The following is a 19,567-nucleotide window of genomic DNA, read 5'->3' on the forward strand; positions in this document are numbered from 1 at the left end:
TAACAATGTTTATTTCACAAATACAATTTTTTTTAAGTAACAAGGTGAATGAGTGTCATTAAGAAGCAACAGGCCTATATATGGTCGACATGCTTCAGATCTAGGCAGCAGTGTTCAGACTCAGCGCTGGCCCAGAGTGCATGAGGGAGGAAGTGCCTCCTCACAGAAGATTTTTCTCAGGAGTCTCCTTCCTTATCGGCCCAATCAGACCTCAGTAGACCCTCCAGCAAGGACAGGCTTCCTGCTAATGACGCAACTGTGGTGGTGCTGCAGGGAAGTACCGGAGGTCACTGTTCACAGAGAACACAGCAGGGCTTTGTTGAGCTTTTACTGAGTAAGAATATACGCAGAAGGTAGTCAAGTCATCAGCAGGGTTTAGTCATGGTTAAAAACAACTAATATGGTAAGAAAGGTTTTGCGTCGTACCCTGAGTGAAGAGCTACTTGTAGCTTTTTATTCTACAAGGAATGGAAAATGTGTTTGACAAGAGTAGCAGAGATTTGGCCTTAGAGACGGCTTAAACTTTGAGTGTAAAACTCAATAGTATCCATCACCATTTTTTTAAATGCAAAACAGAAAACATACTCATTCAGACTCAAGTTAAGTGATACAGAACATCTGCAATTTTAGATGACCTTTTACAAATACTTAAAGTGCTAAGTTAGTTAAAGTTTTATGGCAAGTTTAACTCAGTTATGGTTGTAAAACATTGATGTTTTCCAGAGAAAGATTTCAGAAACACTTAAAAGCAAATATAGTTGCTAATTAGATGATATTTTTGAATTTGTTTCTCATTTGTTTTATTCTGGAAAACAAATGTGACAGAGAATGAGACAGCAGACTGTACTTTGAAGAAGAAGAAACCAGTACAAGCTGACATAAAAAAAAAAAGCTCAACAATCGTGTGACCAGTTTGTAAAATAACAAACTTTTATGCTTTGCTCTTGTGCATGGAAAGTTAATTCTTCTGTCTGTTGCATTGCGGTTACGATTAGAAACTTCAGCCGTGTATTTAGGAGCTTATTCCACATGCACACATTTTTGCATTATTTGGAAACAATTTGCGTTATCAGAATCAAACATGTTCCTTTAAGCAATATTACCAAAACATCTTGAAACTGACGTGAGAGCAAAGAAACAGCCAGGGATTAAAGTGACACACACTCCATGATTGATTTCAGATAACGTCACAATAAAGGCTGCCCTGTATTTTATCAGCTAAATGGTTTTAATGCGAAGCAGCTGCTGTGCAAAATATTACTTTTTTTTTTCTTAGCAGTAACCTAACGCAGCACTAACCATGTGGCCTGACATTAAGAAATAAAACTACCAGTTGCTTGAAGTTCCTCATGCATGTAAAGGGAATTTGACTCGAATGTGCAGGCGAACTACATAAAGATTACTACTGAAAGGATTCTGAAAGTGTAGATCTTTGAAACCGATTGAGATTAATGGCTTTACACACTCTTGTTCAGCAAAGCCACAGAAGACGAACCAGGCCTCATCTACTGTCATGCTCAGAGAGGCGGAGAGAATGTGCTGCTCGGCCAGTGCATGCTACACTTGCAGAGGCCACATCATGTGATTCTCTTTGGCAGTTTGACTCTGTTTCAATTGAAAACACAGACTCAACTCATGCCGCTGCAAGTGTTAGTCCAAAAACATTACGCTTCGCTCTGCGCCTGCCTTATTTGGTGTCCAGTCCGTTCGCAGCAACTCTGTTTAGAGTCCAAGATTAATTGGGTTGAAAAACTGACTTCAGTTCCAGGTGCAACGGAATTTAGTTTTCTTTATTAGTAATATCTGTGCTTGGATGCGTTGCGTCCTACCACCAGCATTTAGTAACACGAGAACTTCCACAAAATTCTACGCAATTTTGTGCACCAAAAAACAAAATTGCATGAAATAAATGGCCAGTTACCGATTGATTAATTATTTACCAAATTAATTGTCGTCAATATTAATTCCTTATACAAGCATGTCCCATGATGCAGTGACGTTAGCAGAGGCAAAGGGTTTGGCCCCAGCAGGGAAAGGAAAACATACTGTGTTTGCTCTTCTCTCCAGCTGTGTTTAAGCACACACACCCACCCACGCGCACACGCACACACACACACACACATACAGAGAGAGAGGGAGAGAGACAGTAACACTTCTGACAAGACCTCTGTCTCCACTGTGTCTGTGAAGACGTCACAACATGAGCCCTGTCACCAGTCACAGAGCGCAGTTTTATTGCAAACAGGTCATTATGTATTACCTAAAAGTCAAACACAGTTTTAAATATCATGGGCTCCCATGTCTGTCATGGTTCAGCCTCACAGCCCACACATCTGAGGACATGACAAGTGACGGCTGAGATGACCAAACATTTGTTCAGGGGAGGAAAGGCTGTTGAGAGATCTCTCTTATATTGTTTGTTTTATCAATGAAAACCAGAAAGGTTTTTGTAGGGCTTGGTATTCAGTCCCTGTCAATCTAAACTAACACCCCTAAATAAAATTACATTTTTAGAAATCACCTAATTGGTCATTTTCAGCAAAGGCCTCCGAGGTTTACTAGAGCAAATTAGTGAATAAACAGCATCATGAAGACCAAGTATCACAGCAGAAAGGCCAAGGGTAGAATTGTTGAGAAGTTTTAAGAAAAAAACGTTTAGGTCATAAAACAATATTCCAGGCTTGCAACATCACAGTCCAATGGTAATGCCTTGGTAGATTTACAGTTTCCATTACAAGATGATGGATTAAGCACTAATCTTTCTGTAGTACCATGTTCAAGGCTCGAGATATTGTTTTACAATCTTCTGGAAGCAGCTGGTTCCACTGGTGCCTGATTGTGTTCAGGTGTAGCAGCGTAAGAGAGGCTGAATATATACCCAAGTTGCACTTTTTCAGATGATCATTTCAGTAAACATCTAAAAATTATGTATCGTTATTCCTCAACCTAACAAGTATGCACTACTTTGACATGCTCAATCACATGTCTGACTAAAATACCAAAGCTTGTGGGTTCAGGGTGCATGAATACTTTCACAAGGGACTGTGTGCCATTTAAGAGTTTCTATTTGTTTAAAAGCAACTTTTAGTCGAGTCAGTCCTCCATATGAGAGAGATTTAAAGCTTGCTACAGTATATTAACTGTTTGCATTATGCTTCATTTACCCTCATATCTAAAAAGAAGTACTTTCTTCTCTTACCAGTATGTTCGATGAGTTTTAGATGACCTTTGTGACCTGCTATGTGATTTGTGCACTATACTTGAAGACAGATTGTGAATGCTGGCCCTGCTCCAGATAAATATTCTCAATACTACTCCCATAGCCGTAACTGGTTTTACATGGAGTATTGAGGCTAGTTTTGACAAATTATTCTTATTCATTAAAAAGAATGGTCATTCTAGATATGTTTGGGGAAAAGGTGGAAAGGGTTTGAAAGATGTACTGAAGCAAAACTCAGTTGATTTCTGCAATATGCCATTCTGTAAAGTCGAACACAAAGAGTTGCTGGAGCATATAGGAAGCATATAGCATAATGCAATATACTGGTGTGGAAAAAGCAGGTCTTCTCGCATGCTGGTGCTTGGCTTGTCATCTTTAAAGCACGCCAGATCTTTGTGCGGAGCTCTGGGAATGGAGCCATGTTGCTGCTCTAGATTTTGTTGCTGCTTTGGTCCCTGAGCTTATAGCGAAGGTGAGCCAGGAGTCACCCTCACATCTGACATGAAGCTGAACTGTTGCTACACAGCAAATAATAACATAAAGTTTTGCCCAAGACAGAAACTTACATATTCTCTGTATTTATATTTTTTTAAAACTGAACTAATACGGGTTTGTGAGATAAAAATTTGAAGGTGTGAGAAAAGCATTTGCTCTTAAAAGAATGTATCTCCATAAAAATACCTTTAGAATCGCCTAATATGTAAAAGTGTGTAAGCCCTGCAGTGTGTAATGTCAGCGTTCTCCTTATAATTGAATGAAATTGGTGCAAATGCAGACACTACATTTTTGCTCTTTAAACTTCTTTAAACAGTTTTAGTCAAATAAATGTCATAAAAGCTTCTGGTGTGGCTAAGTTGAAAGATGGGAGAGGAAAGACAAAAAGTTCTGACACACAAATCTGTTTTCACTTTTTTGATTTAGTCTTTAATCTTCCATTTTTTTCTGAGATCACTGGATTATTTACACAATTATTGAAAATAAAACCATGTGAGGATTTTGGAAAGAAAAGTCAGTCTTTGGTGGAGTTGTTGACAACTTATAGACACTTGTAACATGACCCTGACAACACGCTGCCTTTTGTAGGGTAGAAACGGAGGAGGAAAAAAGCTAGCGGGCATTTGTTCTAATCTTTAACAGTCATAAACTTGTTTTTTTAAACATCATATAATATATTTATAAAGAAGTGGCGAATAAAGTAGAAGGAGTTTTATTTCTCTCTGGAATTTATAGGAGGTGGTTAACGTTTATTAAAAATGAATGAAAAAGTTTTACGCTAGAAAAATGTGTTTTCTACATTGGCAACTGCCAATGCAACTGGCAATGCAACTGGCCAGTTGCATTGCCAGTTGCACTATGCAGTGCAACTGGCAAATAGGTAAACAAATAAATTGATAAATAGTAGATGCTCAAGAAAATAATTCAGAGACCTATCAAAGTAGATTTCTCTCTGTCACTGTGAAAACAACTAAAACACTTTTAAAAGTTAAACGGATTTAAATTTGGAAGATGTGTTTATATTGGGGTTTAAAAAGTGGGACAGTTTCAAGTACAACTGTAAATAACGTAAGTTACTCCATAATTTCTAATTTCTATAATGTAATAGGTTACAAAACTAACCTTGTATTATTTTCAATCTGAGGCGACACAAAAAAAGTTAACGAAGTTTTTGACGTTGACGAGATTAACCGAGAGTCTCGCGAGAAGTGGTAGACTAGATGTCCACAGCTGTGTGAGAGTCCAGAGCGTGGCAACTGGAAGGAACTGATGTTTGTTGTCGTTTTTAAGTTAGCTTTTAGCACATAATATATTTAGGTGCTGCTCTTTAACGGTAGTAAATACATCTTTTTACTCGAGTGAGTGAGGATTTAGGCTATTAGCGACATGCTGAAGAGCTACGTGAAGCGTGTCAAGTCAGGTGAGAGTTTAAATAATGACTTATTGCCAGATAGCATAGCAAACGCTTAACAATTGCTGTCCTCAAGCGACCTGTTTGTAACCTATTGTAGGAGGTTTGCGTATTTTGTTTATAATCACTATGCCAATTTCTTATATTTTCTAAGATTTTTTAAACAATTTTTTGCCTTATGTCCTCCGTTGGTATCGTTTCTGACAATCTGCCGCCGCTTTATATCATTACCAAGTTGCTCAGTGGAATTTAAAAAAAACAAACTTTTTTGTGACTTCTTTTTTTTTCGCATAAAGTAGTACTATTTAAATGGCTAATGATTAATATTTGTAGAAATGGTAGAATTTGGCAACATAGGCTATGTCAAGGTCCAAATTTCAATGGAATCTGGAAAGAAAGTGTGGGGAAAAATTAATACATTTACAGACTTTACCTGTGCTAACAGTACAGGTACCACATTACGATAATGTGCTAAATCTTATTCAGGAGAAATCATTAATGTACCCTTTATTTCTACATGAGTTTATCATCCATCCATCCAATTTATTCATGACTGGGAACTCTAAAGATTTAAGTCTGGAGAAGTGAGGATTTTTGACATGAAAAATATGCAGTAAACTGCAGTTGTCTTCTTTTATTAATGTCTAACCACTAGTATTTGTGTCTTGCAGCTCTGAAACGGTCGTTTGAGGTGGAGGACACGGATACAACCACACACCCTTCACCTCTCTCTCGCCGAACCACCAACCCCCTCCGGTCTTCAACGTCCTCCACAACCAGCCAACGGAGCTACGACTTGAGTTCGCGCAACTCCGACTATTCCTCCTCCTCCTCCAGATCCACTGCATCCGAGTCCTCAAACCTACGATCCCCAAAGACCGGCATGAGGCGCATTGAGCTATCAGGGCGAAACCCTGATGCAGCTGCTTCCCGCCGGGCAGAGATTTCCATCGAGGTCTCCTCCAAACAGATTGACAGCTCGCCCAGTGCCGGCATTGCTCGCTTCGGCCTCAAGCGGCCAGAGGTGAGCCTGAGCAGTCGGAGCAATGCCCTAGACGGCACCTCAAACTCCATCTCCAGCATTACAAACCGACGAGCGGAGCTCAGCATGACTCGGGCTCAGGAGCCCCCTGCACCTCCCAGGAGGGCGGATAGCCAGCTGTCGTCCACACCGGTCTCTAGGATCCCTGAGCTAACCCAGAGAAGGGCAGAGCCCCCGTCTCCCAGCCTGAGCTTAGTTGACGGCGTCTCCAGAAGACCAGAGATTCCCGTCTTCAGACAACCGGAGAACTCTGCGACAGGCAGCCCTGTAGAGAACAACAACCACCCACCACCTGCACCCGTCGCCCCACTGCCAACCCTGGCAGAGCCACGGGTGGAGAAGGTGCAGTCACCTGTCGCGGAGCAACCCACAACACGACCAACGGACAGTGAGTAAACTCTATCTACTCCATTTGCTTTAAAAAAAAAAAAAAGCTTGCTTTGTTGTTGTTGAACATGTTTGTATTTACTTCTCAACAAATTGTTCCATTCTGGAACAAAAACTTGCAACAGTAGTGAATCATCTCAACTTTGACACTGACTTTTCCTGTTTATGGGATTTTATTACACAATCACACGTTTGAAATAAGTGACAATGCTTTAAGATTACTGCTCTTCTTTTGTGTAGAATAATCACAAAGGAAGATGAATCTGTGAAGTAATGACAGAGTCAAAAAAAAAAAAAGATTAACTCTGCACCCATGTGCTTGTCCACTTATGCCGTCTGCAAATGTAGGTCAGTGGGGTTGGTGATGAGAAAAACAGGGCTGGAAAGAAAGAACTGCAACTCTAAGAGCTGAAAAATGTACAAAGCCAATTTTCATTTAATAGTCACATTTAATTTAAAACCACTTTTTATTAGCTTATTGTCCTCTCTTTTGATTTCAAGAAGTTATGTTATTTATATTTTTTTTGCTAAAATTAGTTTTATTTGTGAAAGTACTGTTGCTTTAGGAAATTTATTTGCTCACTACTTGCACCACTTTTTTAAAAATAATAAAATCAAATGTGAAATGTATTTTTTCTTCTGAAAGGCAAACAGAGGCACATACTTTAAGTAGGACATCATGTCAAAATGAGTTATTTTGTGTGATGGTTTTTTTTTCTCCCAAGTGTTGTTCAGTGGTCGCCAACTCTATTCCTTGACCGCCACATTTAGACTCGTAGACGCATCACTGCTCCAACACACTTGAATCAAAAGACTGAATTACCTCTTTAACGTGCATGATGAGCAAAAGCCTGGTCATTTTCCTTTATTGATTCAGGTGGGTGGGAGCAGGAATGCGTCAGAAAGATGCAGGACAGTGGCACTTGAGGACACCTACACCTAGTAGGCCTCAGCACCTACTAGTTGCTTTTGCTGGTTTATCAATGTTTGATGTGTTTTAACTCAACTCTCTCCATCAATATTCATATCCTACATAGATTAATTGAATCTAATTTCTAAGTCTAACCAATAAAGTCCCAGAAAGATACAAAAAAAGTTGTTGATGGCGTTACAAATTCTGGAAAAGATTAAGGAGTATTTAGCAGGAGTGTTTAGGAGTATATGTGGTTTTTCATGGAACGTTAAGACATTTCATCCTCAAGTCAGTTGTCTTCGTTTTTGTTTTCCATTTTAAATATTTGTGTTAATCTGCAATTGCTTTAACTGAAGTACACATGTATTTTGCATGTTTAGTTGTGCAATTATAAGTAATATATGAGCAACGCGTTTTTATTTTCTTTCATTGTGGTGTTTTTTGTGATTAAAACAGCTAATGTTTCCTCTGCTGTTTGTTTTGCTCTTCTCCTCTCTGGAAACAGCTGTGTTCATACGTTGCCTCCTCTCGCTAAGTAGTATCTACTTGTGGGCGGCAGGGAGGTGTAACTTTCCAAATCTGGAGGTCATAAAAATTTTTTACTCTAAAATAGACTCCAACTTGTACTTTCTAAAGGTCTGTGTTGGCTGGTTCGTTCTCTGTCTTTCTGTGCTACACAGACATAAAATGTTCATTATTTCTATTGTCTCCCCTACTTTTCTTGAGTTTTGTAAGTTTTTCAGATGAATTAGCAAGCGCGTGGGGCATTCTGAACGTATGTAGCATGGCCTTGGGTAAGTAAAACGGAAGTCGGCAAGGAAAAGGGCGAGGATTACAGCTCCCATTACTGCCACATTTGGCTCGGATTACCACCTTCCTGCTCAGCTGAGCCTGTGGAGAAAGGCCCTGTGAGGAAGAGGCCAGGGAAGAAGGAAGAGACGTTAAAAACACAAGGTTTACTGGGCAGAAGGGATGAGAGGAAAAGAGATTTAGAGTACTGTAAAACCTCTGAGAAGAAAGTGACATTTCTTGTCGCTTGGTTTTTTTGTGAGATAGCAAAACAAACTAACTTTAACTCACTTGGGAATAAATCTGAACAGAATATTCTGTTACATCAGCACTCCCAATCATCTCCCAAGTGTTTGTTTTGCTTTTATTATTTGGGACATGTAGGGCTTTAAATTGGAAATGTTTTTATTTCTTCTTCACCTCAACATCCGGCTGGAAGTTGGTGGCTTGTGTCTGTGTGGTCCAGGACATATTTGTGTAAGGGCGTGTGTGATCTACAGCCAGGTTATAACAGCTTTTCAGACCTCTTGTGCGTCTTTGCTCATGTGCATACACATGAGTGCTGAGTCGAGGCCTAAGAATGCCTTGCCCAAGGGAGTAGTGACTAATGAAAAGGCTAAGTGATGTGCCTCTCTTTTCTTTGTGTGGTGAATGTGGAACAGGCACAAGGTGCTGTAATGACACGCTTTGCTTCGGTTGATTGGTTGACTGTAACCAAAAGCAGCTGGATGGAGCCTCGGAGTGCCTCTGCAGGATATGATCTCATGTTTACACACAGAAAAACACACACATTCATTGTGGATATAGCTCTTCTTAGTTTCCTGTCCTTTCACTTGAACTCTGATTTATTCAATCGTGGCTGCTGTTATATATTTTCGACCAAGCTTACTGTTTGCTGAGAGATCTTGATTTTGTACGTCTATATTTACTTTCATTTCACACAGGCCGCCCCCATCAATTTGCTTTACCAAAAATAAGCTGTATAGCTGATTTCCTTCGAGCATCTTCTCACTGTGGTAAACTTTGTAGTTTCATCCTTGTACTTAAAAGTATAGCTATGTCATAATAAAAGGCTCACAAAGCAGAGCACAGCAGAGTAGCAGCCCTGATGGAAACAACCTTTTTAACCTTTATAAAAGTGATTGTAGATGTGCAAATACTGTTGAGACAAAAGTATGATTGATGGAAATATTTGTCATTTTGCCAAGTTTATAATTCTGTAGTTTTGATCCTTTTCTGCCCTTATATACATCTGTATTTTGTACATATGTAGATCTGGATTTCTGGAAAAAAATATATATATTTTTTTTTACATTCATTTATATTTAGATGATGATTTATGTTAGTTTTGGCACATTACAACTCGTTCATTATGATGTGTTCAGTAACTGATATATGTACATATTTATTTAAATATGGCTTCACTTAAAGCTGCAGTGGGTAAGTTTCATAATTGTTTTTTTTGTTGAAACTGTCACTATATTCTTACAGTGTAATATGAGACAGATAATCTGTGGGAAATAAATTGCTCCTCTGCCTCCTCCCTGTGGTCCGACTGCCATCTTACATTCAGGGCATTTAACTACAACAGTGCTTATGTACTTGAGCATAAAGTAGCTTTACATTAACATTATTACATTATTTATAAGAAGGTACAAAGTGAGGGTCTGAATTTACAAAGGAGTGAATTGATCCAGTTAGCAACTACTTACTAATTTATTGTTCTGTAAAAGTAGAAATTAATGTGAAACATGAATGAGGGCAAACAAAATTCAGATGAATATTTACTGGGTAAATGACATTTAAAGGCTGAATATCCATAAACATTTTTCCAGGTAAAAAGTATTATGTCTGGTAAAACTTGGAGATTCATTCTTAGACCTGCTATTCCTCCTTTCCTCTGTATTCAGAGACTAATGCTAATGTCTAACTGACACAGACATACTGCAGCATAAGGGCTGCACTCTTATCTTTTGTTGGCTGTATTTGAGCATGTGCATCAGCTTCCATACAATATTTATTCTTGGTCAAAACTCATGATGGCACAATACCACAGGGTGTTGCATACAAAGCAGTTAATTCAAAAATTGTTCTTTGGAAGTTTACTTATCGGTTTTACAAAGGTGAACTAGATAAGCTAGTTACTGCTGTTGCTTTACACTCAACTAAACACAATGGAAAGAGATGCAATTGGCTTTCTAGTCTACTACTTTTTTGTTGATTACTAGGTTATGAAATTTTGCTAATACATTTGCATGTTTACTTGGATGCATGAAAGAAGGTTTTTTGTTTTTGCCTTTTCATCTGCTGCCTCACTTTTAGGTTGACGTACATTTTTCATGACTGTGTACTTCTCCTGGAACCTGCAAAACTAGACTGGTTTGTTTGTACCAAGTCTTTTTTTTTTTTGCTTCTCTCCAGTACATGCTGTTACTTCACTACTTGTGACTAAGCCTTTTATGTTTTTTTCCTGGAGTTATAAAGAAATAAGAATGATGTTGCCAATATTAAGAATGATTTAAAGGATGCACTGAAGATGAAATATCAACCCACTTTTTAACCAGGCCAAACCTTAAACCTTGTTAATGTTGCAACTTTGATATTGTCTGTTTTCTTCAGATATTAGAAATTAGATTAGTGGAAAAAAAGGTCAATCCACACTGGGCTTGTGGATTGAACCCTCACTTTGGATGTTTTCTCTCCAAATGAGGTACATGCAGGAGTGTTGATTTGCATTTTATTGTGTTAAAGCTAACTTCAAAAATAATCAATGCAGGCAATTATCTTTGGATGGTAGTTATAGTTTCCATAAATATAACTCAATATATGTTCCCTTTGTAAGTGATCTCAGTTTTAATTGAGTTTTTCTTTTTTCACATTTCTTCCAAACAAACTTCAATATTAACTTGGCATCAGCACTTAGAGTGGAGTTCCTGCCCAATAAAATAAGCCTTTTCATCTCTGTTTTCTGCAGGCTGACTGCTTATTATTACTCAATATCTTATGATCTGTCTTATGCTGGTCTGCTGAGTGCCGCTCTTGTTTCTCTGGGTTAGAAAAACTGTGTTTTTGTTTTTCACTTAAACATAAAGACCTTTTTTGTCAGGTTCTTAAAGCATTACTTTTTTAAACCTTGACATTGATAAAATTAACTTGCTTACAATTACTTAAAAGATGAGGTAAATTCCTGTGCTTATTAGATGACATGAATCATCTGCACACTATCTGCTTTAGTGAACTTTGAATTCCTTAATATGGTGAATATTTTCTCTCTGACGTTAAGGCTCTTGCTGTGGAGTGGCTCACTTGCTCAGTATTTGGAAAAATAGCCTACTCAACTAAGTAGAATATTTATCCAATCACAGCACTACAGAATGATGTATGTTATACTTAACTGTGAAGTTAAAATATAAAATATAGAAGCCATTAAAGTGGAGGCACATTTTTATTTGAATTTATTAGAATTTAGATTCTGTTTTAAAGACATTTCCAGATTAATGGTGTCTGAATCCACATTATTGCTTGATATGAGGCAGAGGTGTGCTTTCATATGTACAGTAAAAATAATCTTTGTACAATTAAATCATATTTTTATAAAATATTTGATCAAAATATGTCACAAAAATTCTGTAGAAAAAAAGCATCATTATTACTATCAATAAGCACCACAGTTGCATGTTTTTTAAGATAATGTGATATGCTCCCTTCCTACTTCTTTCACATTATTTGCCACGATTAACAAAGAAAGACCCTAAAATGATAAAAATAATAATTATAGCTAAAATAAAACTGCAAATTTTGTGTATACAGTCTTGAGAGCAGTCATCTTGCATAACTGGGATATGAGGCATGTCTATGTGGGTGTCTTGCTTAGGTTGGTGAACTTCCTGGAAGTAAGTATTAGAGGTGTTTCTAAACGGTCCAGGTTGGGAACCAGGCTGGAAGTAAGTATTAGAGGTGTTTCTAAACGCTCCAGGTTGGTAACCATCAGCAAGTTGTTGGATTTCATGAATGGAGCGTTTCCTAAGTTGCCTCAAAAAGTTGGTGGTGATTCTGAATGTCTGTTCTGGATCATAGCTTGATCCGTGGTATTCAGATGCATCATAATGCCGAGTGATGAAGACTTGGTCTATTCGTCTGCCTTCATTTACTCTAATTAGGATTCGAGCGCTGTTCCAGGCAATATTACCTCTCCGGGAATTTACTACATAAGGTGGAAGTGGTTCTGAACCGGCTTGATGAATATTGCCAATAGTGTAGTATCGGTAGCCCCGAGGCAGAGATTCCAGGAGTCCCTCCCGATTTCTGTAATAATGGCAGCCATAATGACGTGAGTTTGGGTCAAAGGTCAGCTGGATGGTATTGTCGTAGTCGATGTCAACTTCGCAAGCAAACCAGTGAAGAAGTTCTAAGATATTTGTTTCATCAAACTCGTGGCAGGTCTTCAGATCATCGATGCAGTTCAGACTTCTCCGTGCAGCGAACACCGACGTCACAGTCAGGAGCAGAGCAACACAATAACTTGCAATTTTTCTTGACATCTTCTATTCCTGTGAATACATTTTAGAGCTTAAATTCTTCATCTTTGCCATACACTGTTGCCTTAAGGGTTTAGTACTGATTTGTGTTCATAATTTTAGAGTATACTAAAGCAGAGGCCCCCCAACACTGGTTCTCAGGTCTAATTATTCTGCCCCGAGGGCCAAAGAGGATCAGCAGGTGTGCAGCAGCTGGTGTTTTCCTGGCTTAAATAAATGGGTGATAACAGGCTTCTGTAGCAATTGCAAATACAGTGATCCCTCGCTATAATGCGGTTCAACTTTTAAGGTCTCGCTGCTTCGTGGATTTTTTTGTGCAGTTTTTTTCACAGTTCATTGTGTTCTGCGTCCTGATTGGCTAAACAGTCACCGAGCTCCTTCTCTACCTGTGTACCAATAACGTTACAGTATTTAAATATGAGTAATATAGATTGGCCATTCAGGAGATGAAAACTGAAACTTTGAATGCCTGCTGGAAAAAAAACTGTGGCCAGAGGCAGCGCAAAACCGGACCAGAGGCTCGCTTGACAAGATCCATCGCTCTGCTGTAGATACAGCTGTGAATCTCGTGGGGCAGTTTGGAGTAGACGCTTTAATGATATGACTTCAGATCACATTAAGCCCCGATTGATGAACACGCACATCTGCTGATCTGCAAACAGGTTTTGTTCTTTGGTTTCGATGTAGAGTATTTAATTATGCTGTATAATAATTGTAAAAACTAAAGGTAACTACTTTGCAGATTTCGCTTATTTCAGGTTATTTTCAGAACGCAAACCCCGCAAAAAACGAGGGATCACTGTATTTAAAAAAGGTAAAGCAATCATTGAGTCAGCTGTGTTGGAGTGGAGAACGTCTAAAACATGGAGAACTCTGGGCCACAAAGACCCAAGTTAGGGACCACTGGACTAAAGAAGAACAAGATTCACTTAAATTTCATGAGAAAACGGAGAATTTTAGCCATTCATTTTCCATTTGGTATAAATAATGTTTAAAGAGAAAAAAGTAGCATAACCTCGTCCATTTGAAATCTAACAGGAAATAAATCAGATTTGTAACCCAAAGTGTTTTGCCCTTAAAGAATTGCATTACATAAATGTTTAAATAGATCTCTAAATAAACCAAATTACGTTTAAGAGTAAATTTAAATCTTTTAAACAGAATAAAACAGAGCTTACCGGCAGCACTGACTTCTTCCTGGTCTTTAAAGCTGCGTCTGTGTGTGTTTGTGTGTGTGTGTGTGTGTGTGTGAGGGAGGGAGACAGGAGAGGAGGGAGTGTTCTCTCTGTTTCATTTTCTTGGTAAATGAAACTGAACAGGAAACTAAGTTTATGACAAGTAAATTGCTAATTAAAATAAAAATTATGACAGTTGTTGACATACAGGTATTCGTGAAAGTATTTGTTCCAGCTGAATGTCGCATTTTGTCGTTATAACTGGTACAAACAGACATGAGCACGTTTCACCGATCTTTCATCAGTTCTGGTTCATCACAGAATTAACGTGAAAATATCAATGTCTGCTTATAAAAGCCAAACTCGTCTTGCTTCCTCTTACCTCATGGATCTACTCCAAACACTGGCTCTGCTCCAGTGGTCTGCGAACAAACAAATTCGCAGACCACTGGATCAGCTGACCAGCAGCCTGAATGCATCTTATTGGGATTTTGTGACAGACCAACAGAAAGTAGTATATAATTGTGAAATCGAAGAAAGAAAAATATGTTTTTATTCTGTTTTTATAAAAAAAAAAGAAAAATGAATTCAGAAGTCACAACCTTTCACTGCTATTTTGACTGCAAGTCTTTTGCACATCTAGAAACATAAATGTTTGCCCATCTTTCTGCAAAATAGTAGATGTTGCACAGAAAGCATCTGTAAAACATAGATTTTCTCTGTTTAGGGAAAGACTTTGACCTGTATTCCAGAATTGTGCTCCACTTGTTTTTCCTTAAATCTGACCAGTTTCTCTGGCCTTGCTGAAAACAAATCAGTAATGTCATCACTAAGTTCACAGTGGGGGTGTTTTGAGAAATGGTAGTCTCCAAACAAATTTTTGCAAAACAAAGTTAATATTTGCTCCCAGAAATCTTCAAAGTGAATGATATTGTTTAACACTTTATTCTTGCTCGTTTAATTTTACAATGACACACTTCACTACAATACCCTATCACATAAATCCCAACAGAATATTTTGAAATCCATTGTAAAATGACAATGAAAACATTTATCTGGAAGCAATACTTTTGCTAGGCACTGTTAGTTAAATCACAGCATATATATGCTTGTCTTCCATGTTTTGGGTTGGGCACAGGTTGTTTGCATTTTGCACAAAACATACATACTTTAATAAATCACATACCTGGTTAGCTTTATTTTATTGCATCCAGTTTACCTTGGGATGGGGAAAGCACTCGAGTCTCTTAACTAAGCAAACATAGATCCAACTGCACACAATAACACACATTTGAAGCTTTTCATATGCACTTTTCAATTTTTCTCTTTTTTTTTAAATTATTTTTTTTGTCCTTGTGACCTTTAATTGACAGTGAGTTGACAGGCAAGTGGGTTATGAGAGAGGTAGAGGACATACAGAAAAGATCAACGGACCGGGATTCGAACCTGTGACGGCCGCATCAATGACTGAGGCCTCCGTACATGAGTCACATGCTCTACTGGCGGACCACACTTTTCAGTCTCAACAACTGTAATGACCATCACATCCAAAATGATTAGGCACTGAATCTAATGTCAAGTTTCATTTTGATACATGAAGATGTTGTGTAGTGTATCATAATGTGCAATAAGATTTTACAATCAAAAGCACATTTTCTCAGACAAATATTGCTTGTCATAAGTTTTTTTTTACACATTTTGAGTGTTTTCATCATTGGTATATAAAAGCACTGCATTTACTGTTTGGTTTGAGCAGTGTATGAACAAAAACAATTTTAAGGTTTTATTGGCTCTAGTGGCCTTTATTTGATAGTTAATTGACAGGAAAGTAGGTAATGAAAGAAGGGAGAAGACATGTGGCAAAGGTCACCAGTCCAAGAATCGAACCTGCGACAGCCGCGACTAAGACCTCCATATGTGGGTTGTGCTTAACCCCTGCACCACCACAGCACACCCCCTCCCCAGATTGTCAAGCAAAAAGAGGTTTTTCATCTTATGCAAAAATGTATGAAAAATTTTGGCTTAATTGCTGCAATGTGGCTGTTGTGTTTTAAGCGGACACCATACTTAAGACTTTGCATTAACGATTATTCAATTACTAAAGTAAGACTATTATCTTACTAAAGTAAGACTATTATTTGAATAATCGATTAATCTCAACCAGATGCATTGTATCAACCCTACTTTATTTATTTGCATTACCTAGGAAAATCATTAGCATAATAAAAAATAGTCCTAAGAGGATACAAAATTTGCCGAGGACATCATTTTCATCCGTTGTTCTTGGGTTAGCTTGAGGTACATGGTTATGATTAGAGTAGAAGAATTCTTGCGGATGAGTAGATGTGTTAACAAAGTTGTTTCTCTGGGTACCAGTGTGACCCAGTAGGATTTCCGAAATGGGCCGTCCTCTGAATTCTCGTAAAAGGTTGGTAGAGATCTGGTATGTGTGATTTGGGTCATAACTGGTGCCATTATATACAGAAGTGCCACAATGCTGTGTGATGTAGATTTGTTGTATATCCCATCCCCCGTTGTCTTCTGTGGCGCTAAATATGATCCGACCTCTGTTCCATCCTATGGTCCCAGTTCTGGCGTTTCGTACATGAGGAGGGAGCTGTGTTAACGAGTCTTGATGAATGTTTCCAACTGTGTAGTATTTGTACCCCCGAGGAGGTCGATTCAACATCCCTTCGAAATTCCCGTAATGATGTGAACCATATTCAGACTCTGGTTCAAAGGTCATCCTCACGTTACCGTGATTGTCAATACTGACTGTATTGGCAAACCAGCGAAGCAGCTCTAAAATGTTGGTGGGCTGAGGAACATATCGTTTTATTTCACTGATGGAGTTGAGAGTTTGTTGTACTGCTTGTGCCGAGGTGAGGGTGAGGAGCAGAGCTACACAGAGACTTGGTATTTTTCTAGACATCCTCGGTTCCTGTGAAGAAATTTCAGATTTGTTATTGTTTAGCCATGGTGTGAATTATTTCTTCATTCCTGTGTATTAGGATACACCCAGTAAATAACTCAGAGCAGTGTAATATTTAACCATTCGAATCATAAAGTATCACACCTTTGTAGTTATAGGCACCAGACAGAAAATCTGTCTAAAACTGGTTTAGCCTGTTGTTCTTATTTACTAAATGGAGAGTCTAGAATGAGCATTTGAGTTACTGTGTTATCTTTGTTAGAAAATATGCTATAAATGTTTTACACTTCTACAGTAAGTAGCGTAAATATATTAAACATGAAATCAATAGCTTTTCCCCCCTAGAATTTACCTAAATTTATTTTAGGAGAAAAAAGTGAAAAGAGAAAAAAAAACAGAATAAAATGGATGTAATCTAAGTATATTTCCCTCTTGCTTTTTTGTATTTACATGTTAGGTACTGATAAGGTACTATGAATAATATGCAGACTTGTGCTAAGCCCACTGAATAAAACCTCGAAAGTAAATCTCAAATGTACTACCATAAATCTTAAACAAATTATATTTGCTGAATTTTATTTTATGCAAAAAAACAGACATTTTTACACACACAGAAGTATACTTACTGTGCACGTCTAAAAAATAGGAAAAGTGACAGTTCTCTCTTATAATGGTCAATATAAACGTTTTCTTAAATTAAAAATTTTCCATTATTATAAGAGATTTTTGTAGAATTGGGATGAAGTCTAATGTATGCAGCTATTATGAAATATACTAATTTAAAAATGCATTACCAGGAAAGTAACAGAATTGCATCTTCTAAGTTTTCATGTTTAGAATATTTGAATGGGTTTGTTGCAGTAAGGACTAAATTTGTTTTAATGAGTAATTAAGGTAGCTTACCTGCAGGTGCTGCCAGGTGTGCGTCTGGGTGTGTGATCTGTGGTTGGGTTAATGCTCTCAAAGGCAACAGTGTCCTAGGAAATATGACTGAAGGGATAAACCACAGAGTTCGTTACAGTGGGTGGGACCAATTCTCAAAAAAAGAGAGAAAAAAACAAGTTATCTACAGAGGAAGTTCCTACTTCCTACAAAATACAGTTCTACAACTTTTGTGAACCTGTTGATTAAGTATGGTGAAATTCAACAGTTGAACAAATTTATTCATCATGTTTCTCAGTTGGCGTGTCAGAATGCAAAGATATTTAATAACTATGTAACGTGTTTCAGAAGCATTTTGTGTGTTTGGTGTTCAGGTATATTGTGTTTAGTTTGTGGCTAAAGAATCTTAAACATTTATAATCATTTGATAAAATCACATAACAATTTTACAGGCATTGTGCAAGTTCACAAGAACTAGATGAACGTAAGATGTCGACTAAAAAAAATCTTCCCTCCATCTCTGTCCTGACAATCAAATGTTGTTGCTATGTTTTCTAAAATACAGTGAAAGTTTAGTTTAAAATCCATTTCTACAATCTTTATTTGTGAACCTGTTGTGTGATGTACGTTTTAAAAAAAGACATGCACTATATTTGCATTGAAGTGCAAATGTATTGCTTGTGGCATCAGTCTACTGTAACCAATCAGATCAGTTGTGGCATAGTTTTTGAGTACTTGCAAAAAACTTGTAAATATCGTTCTATTTTTCCAATGTTCTCTGTCCCGGTCGAAGCCTGAAACAATGTGATTTGTGAACTCTTGTTTTGAAAAGAAGTGGCATATAAATATGAAGGAGGAAATGCATATAAATGTTCCCCTGACGGATGCGAGTTGACAGTGGCTGATACGCAGAGATCCCATTTTATACCTGGAGTTGGGCATGAAACAGTCAAAAAAGTGAAGAAATGTAGCTGGGTTTAGATTTTAGTTTTTATTTTTTTTTCTTTGGGGTTTATTAACTATATTACAACTAAATAGTTGATGCCAAAATTTCCACTAAGTACATCTAAAAGCTATGCTACATATACCATCAGTAGATGAGAACAACTGACTCGTAACATTTTTGTTTAAATCAGTTCATGGCAACAATCCAGTGACACCTGGTAAGCTTTAGGCGTCAGTCATATGAAACTGGTTTAACTTGATATTTTCTTATCTGCTCAGGGATCCAACAACCACTATGGAACGGTTTTTCTTTGACAGCACATCAACGGTATGAACTTGATCTTTCCAGTCAGAAATATGTGAGAAAAGTTATGTTACTATTTTAAGTTACTTCATGTTCGTACTCTTTGTAGTCCCACTGGCTGCAAATGATGGTTTGTAATAATGAAATTCTCCAGGAAGTCAGGAAATAGTCTCCCAGTGACCCTGTTTTATTGCATTTTGCGAACACCTCATTTTGGGAATTGCACTCAAAATATTTGTAAACATCTTTTCTAATGCAGGCAAGTTTGGTTTATAACAACTAAACTAAACTTTGCATAACAACTATGAACTTGGTCATGGTCATAAAAGTTAATGGTATTAACTTTTTATTAATTAATTAATAAATTAATTAATATTTAATTAATTAATTAACCATTATTAAACAACCATTAAAATAAACTTTCTCTGTCATACTTAACATGTAGGTTTTTATAAAAACATGAAGTGTCTAGTTAAATTTATCAGAACTAAAATTTAAAGTCAGTCTTCAGATGTAATTTGTGTAGTTCAATGA

General features: G+C 37.5%; 1 protein-coding gene across 4 annotated transcripts in view; it reads left to right on the plus strand.

Moving 5' to 3' along the window:
* Positions 1-19,567, plus strand: part of septin9a (septin 9a) — a 92,311-nt gene that overhangs the window by 29,392 nt on the left and 43,352 nt on the right. For 3 of the 4 annotated variants that reach the window (XM_007557443.2, XM_007557446.2, XM_007557444.2), the window contains one exon: positions 5,798-6,556. In XM_007557443.2, coding sequence (XP_007557505.1) covers positions 5,798-6,556 — 759 coding nt within the window. Of the gene's footprint in view, positions 1-4,918; positions 5,136-5,797; positions 6,557-19,567 lie in introns of those variants that run through there. The other variant, XM_007557445.2, reaches the window with a different exon arrangement.

Source organism: Poecilia formosa, unplaced genomic scaffold (genome assembly GCF_000485575.1).
Source record: "Poecilia formosa unplaced genomic scaffold, Poecilia_formosa-5.1.2 Scaffold88, whole genome shotgun sequence".
Lineage (NCBI taxonomy): Eukaryota > Metazoa > Chordata > Actinopteri > Cyprinodontiformes > Poeciliidae > Poecilia > Poecilia formosa.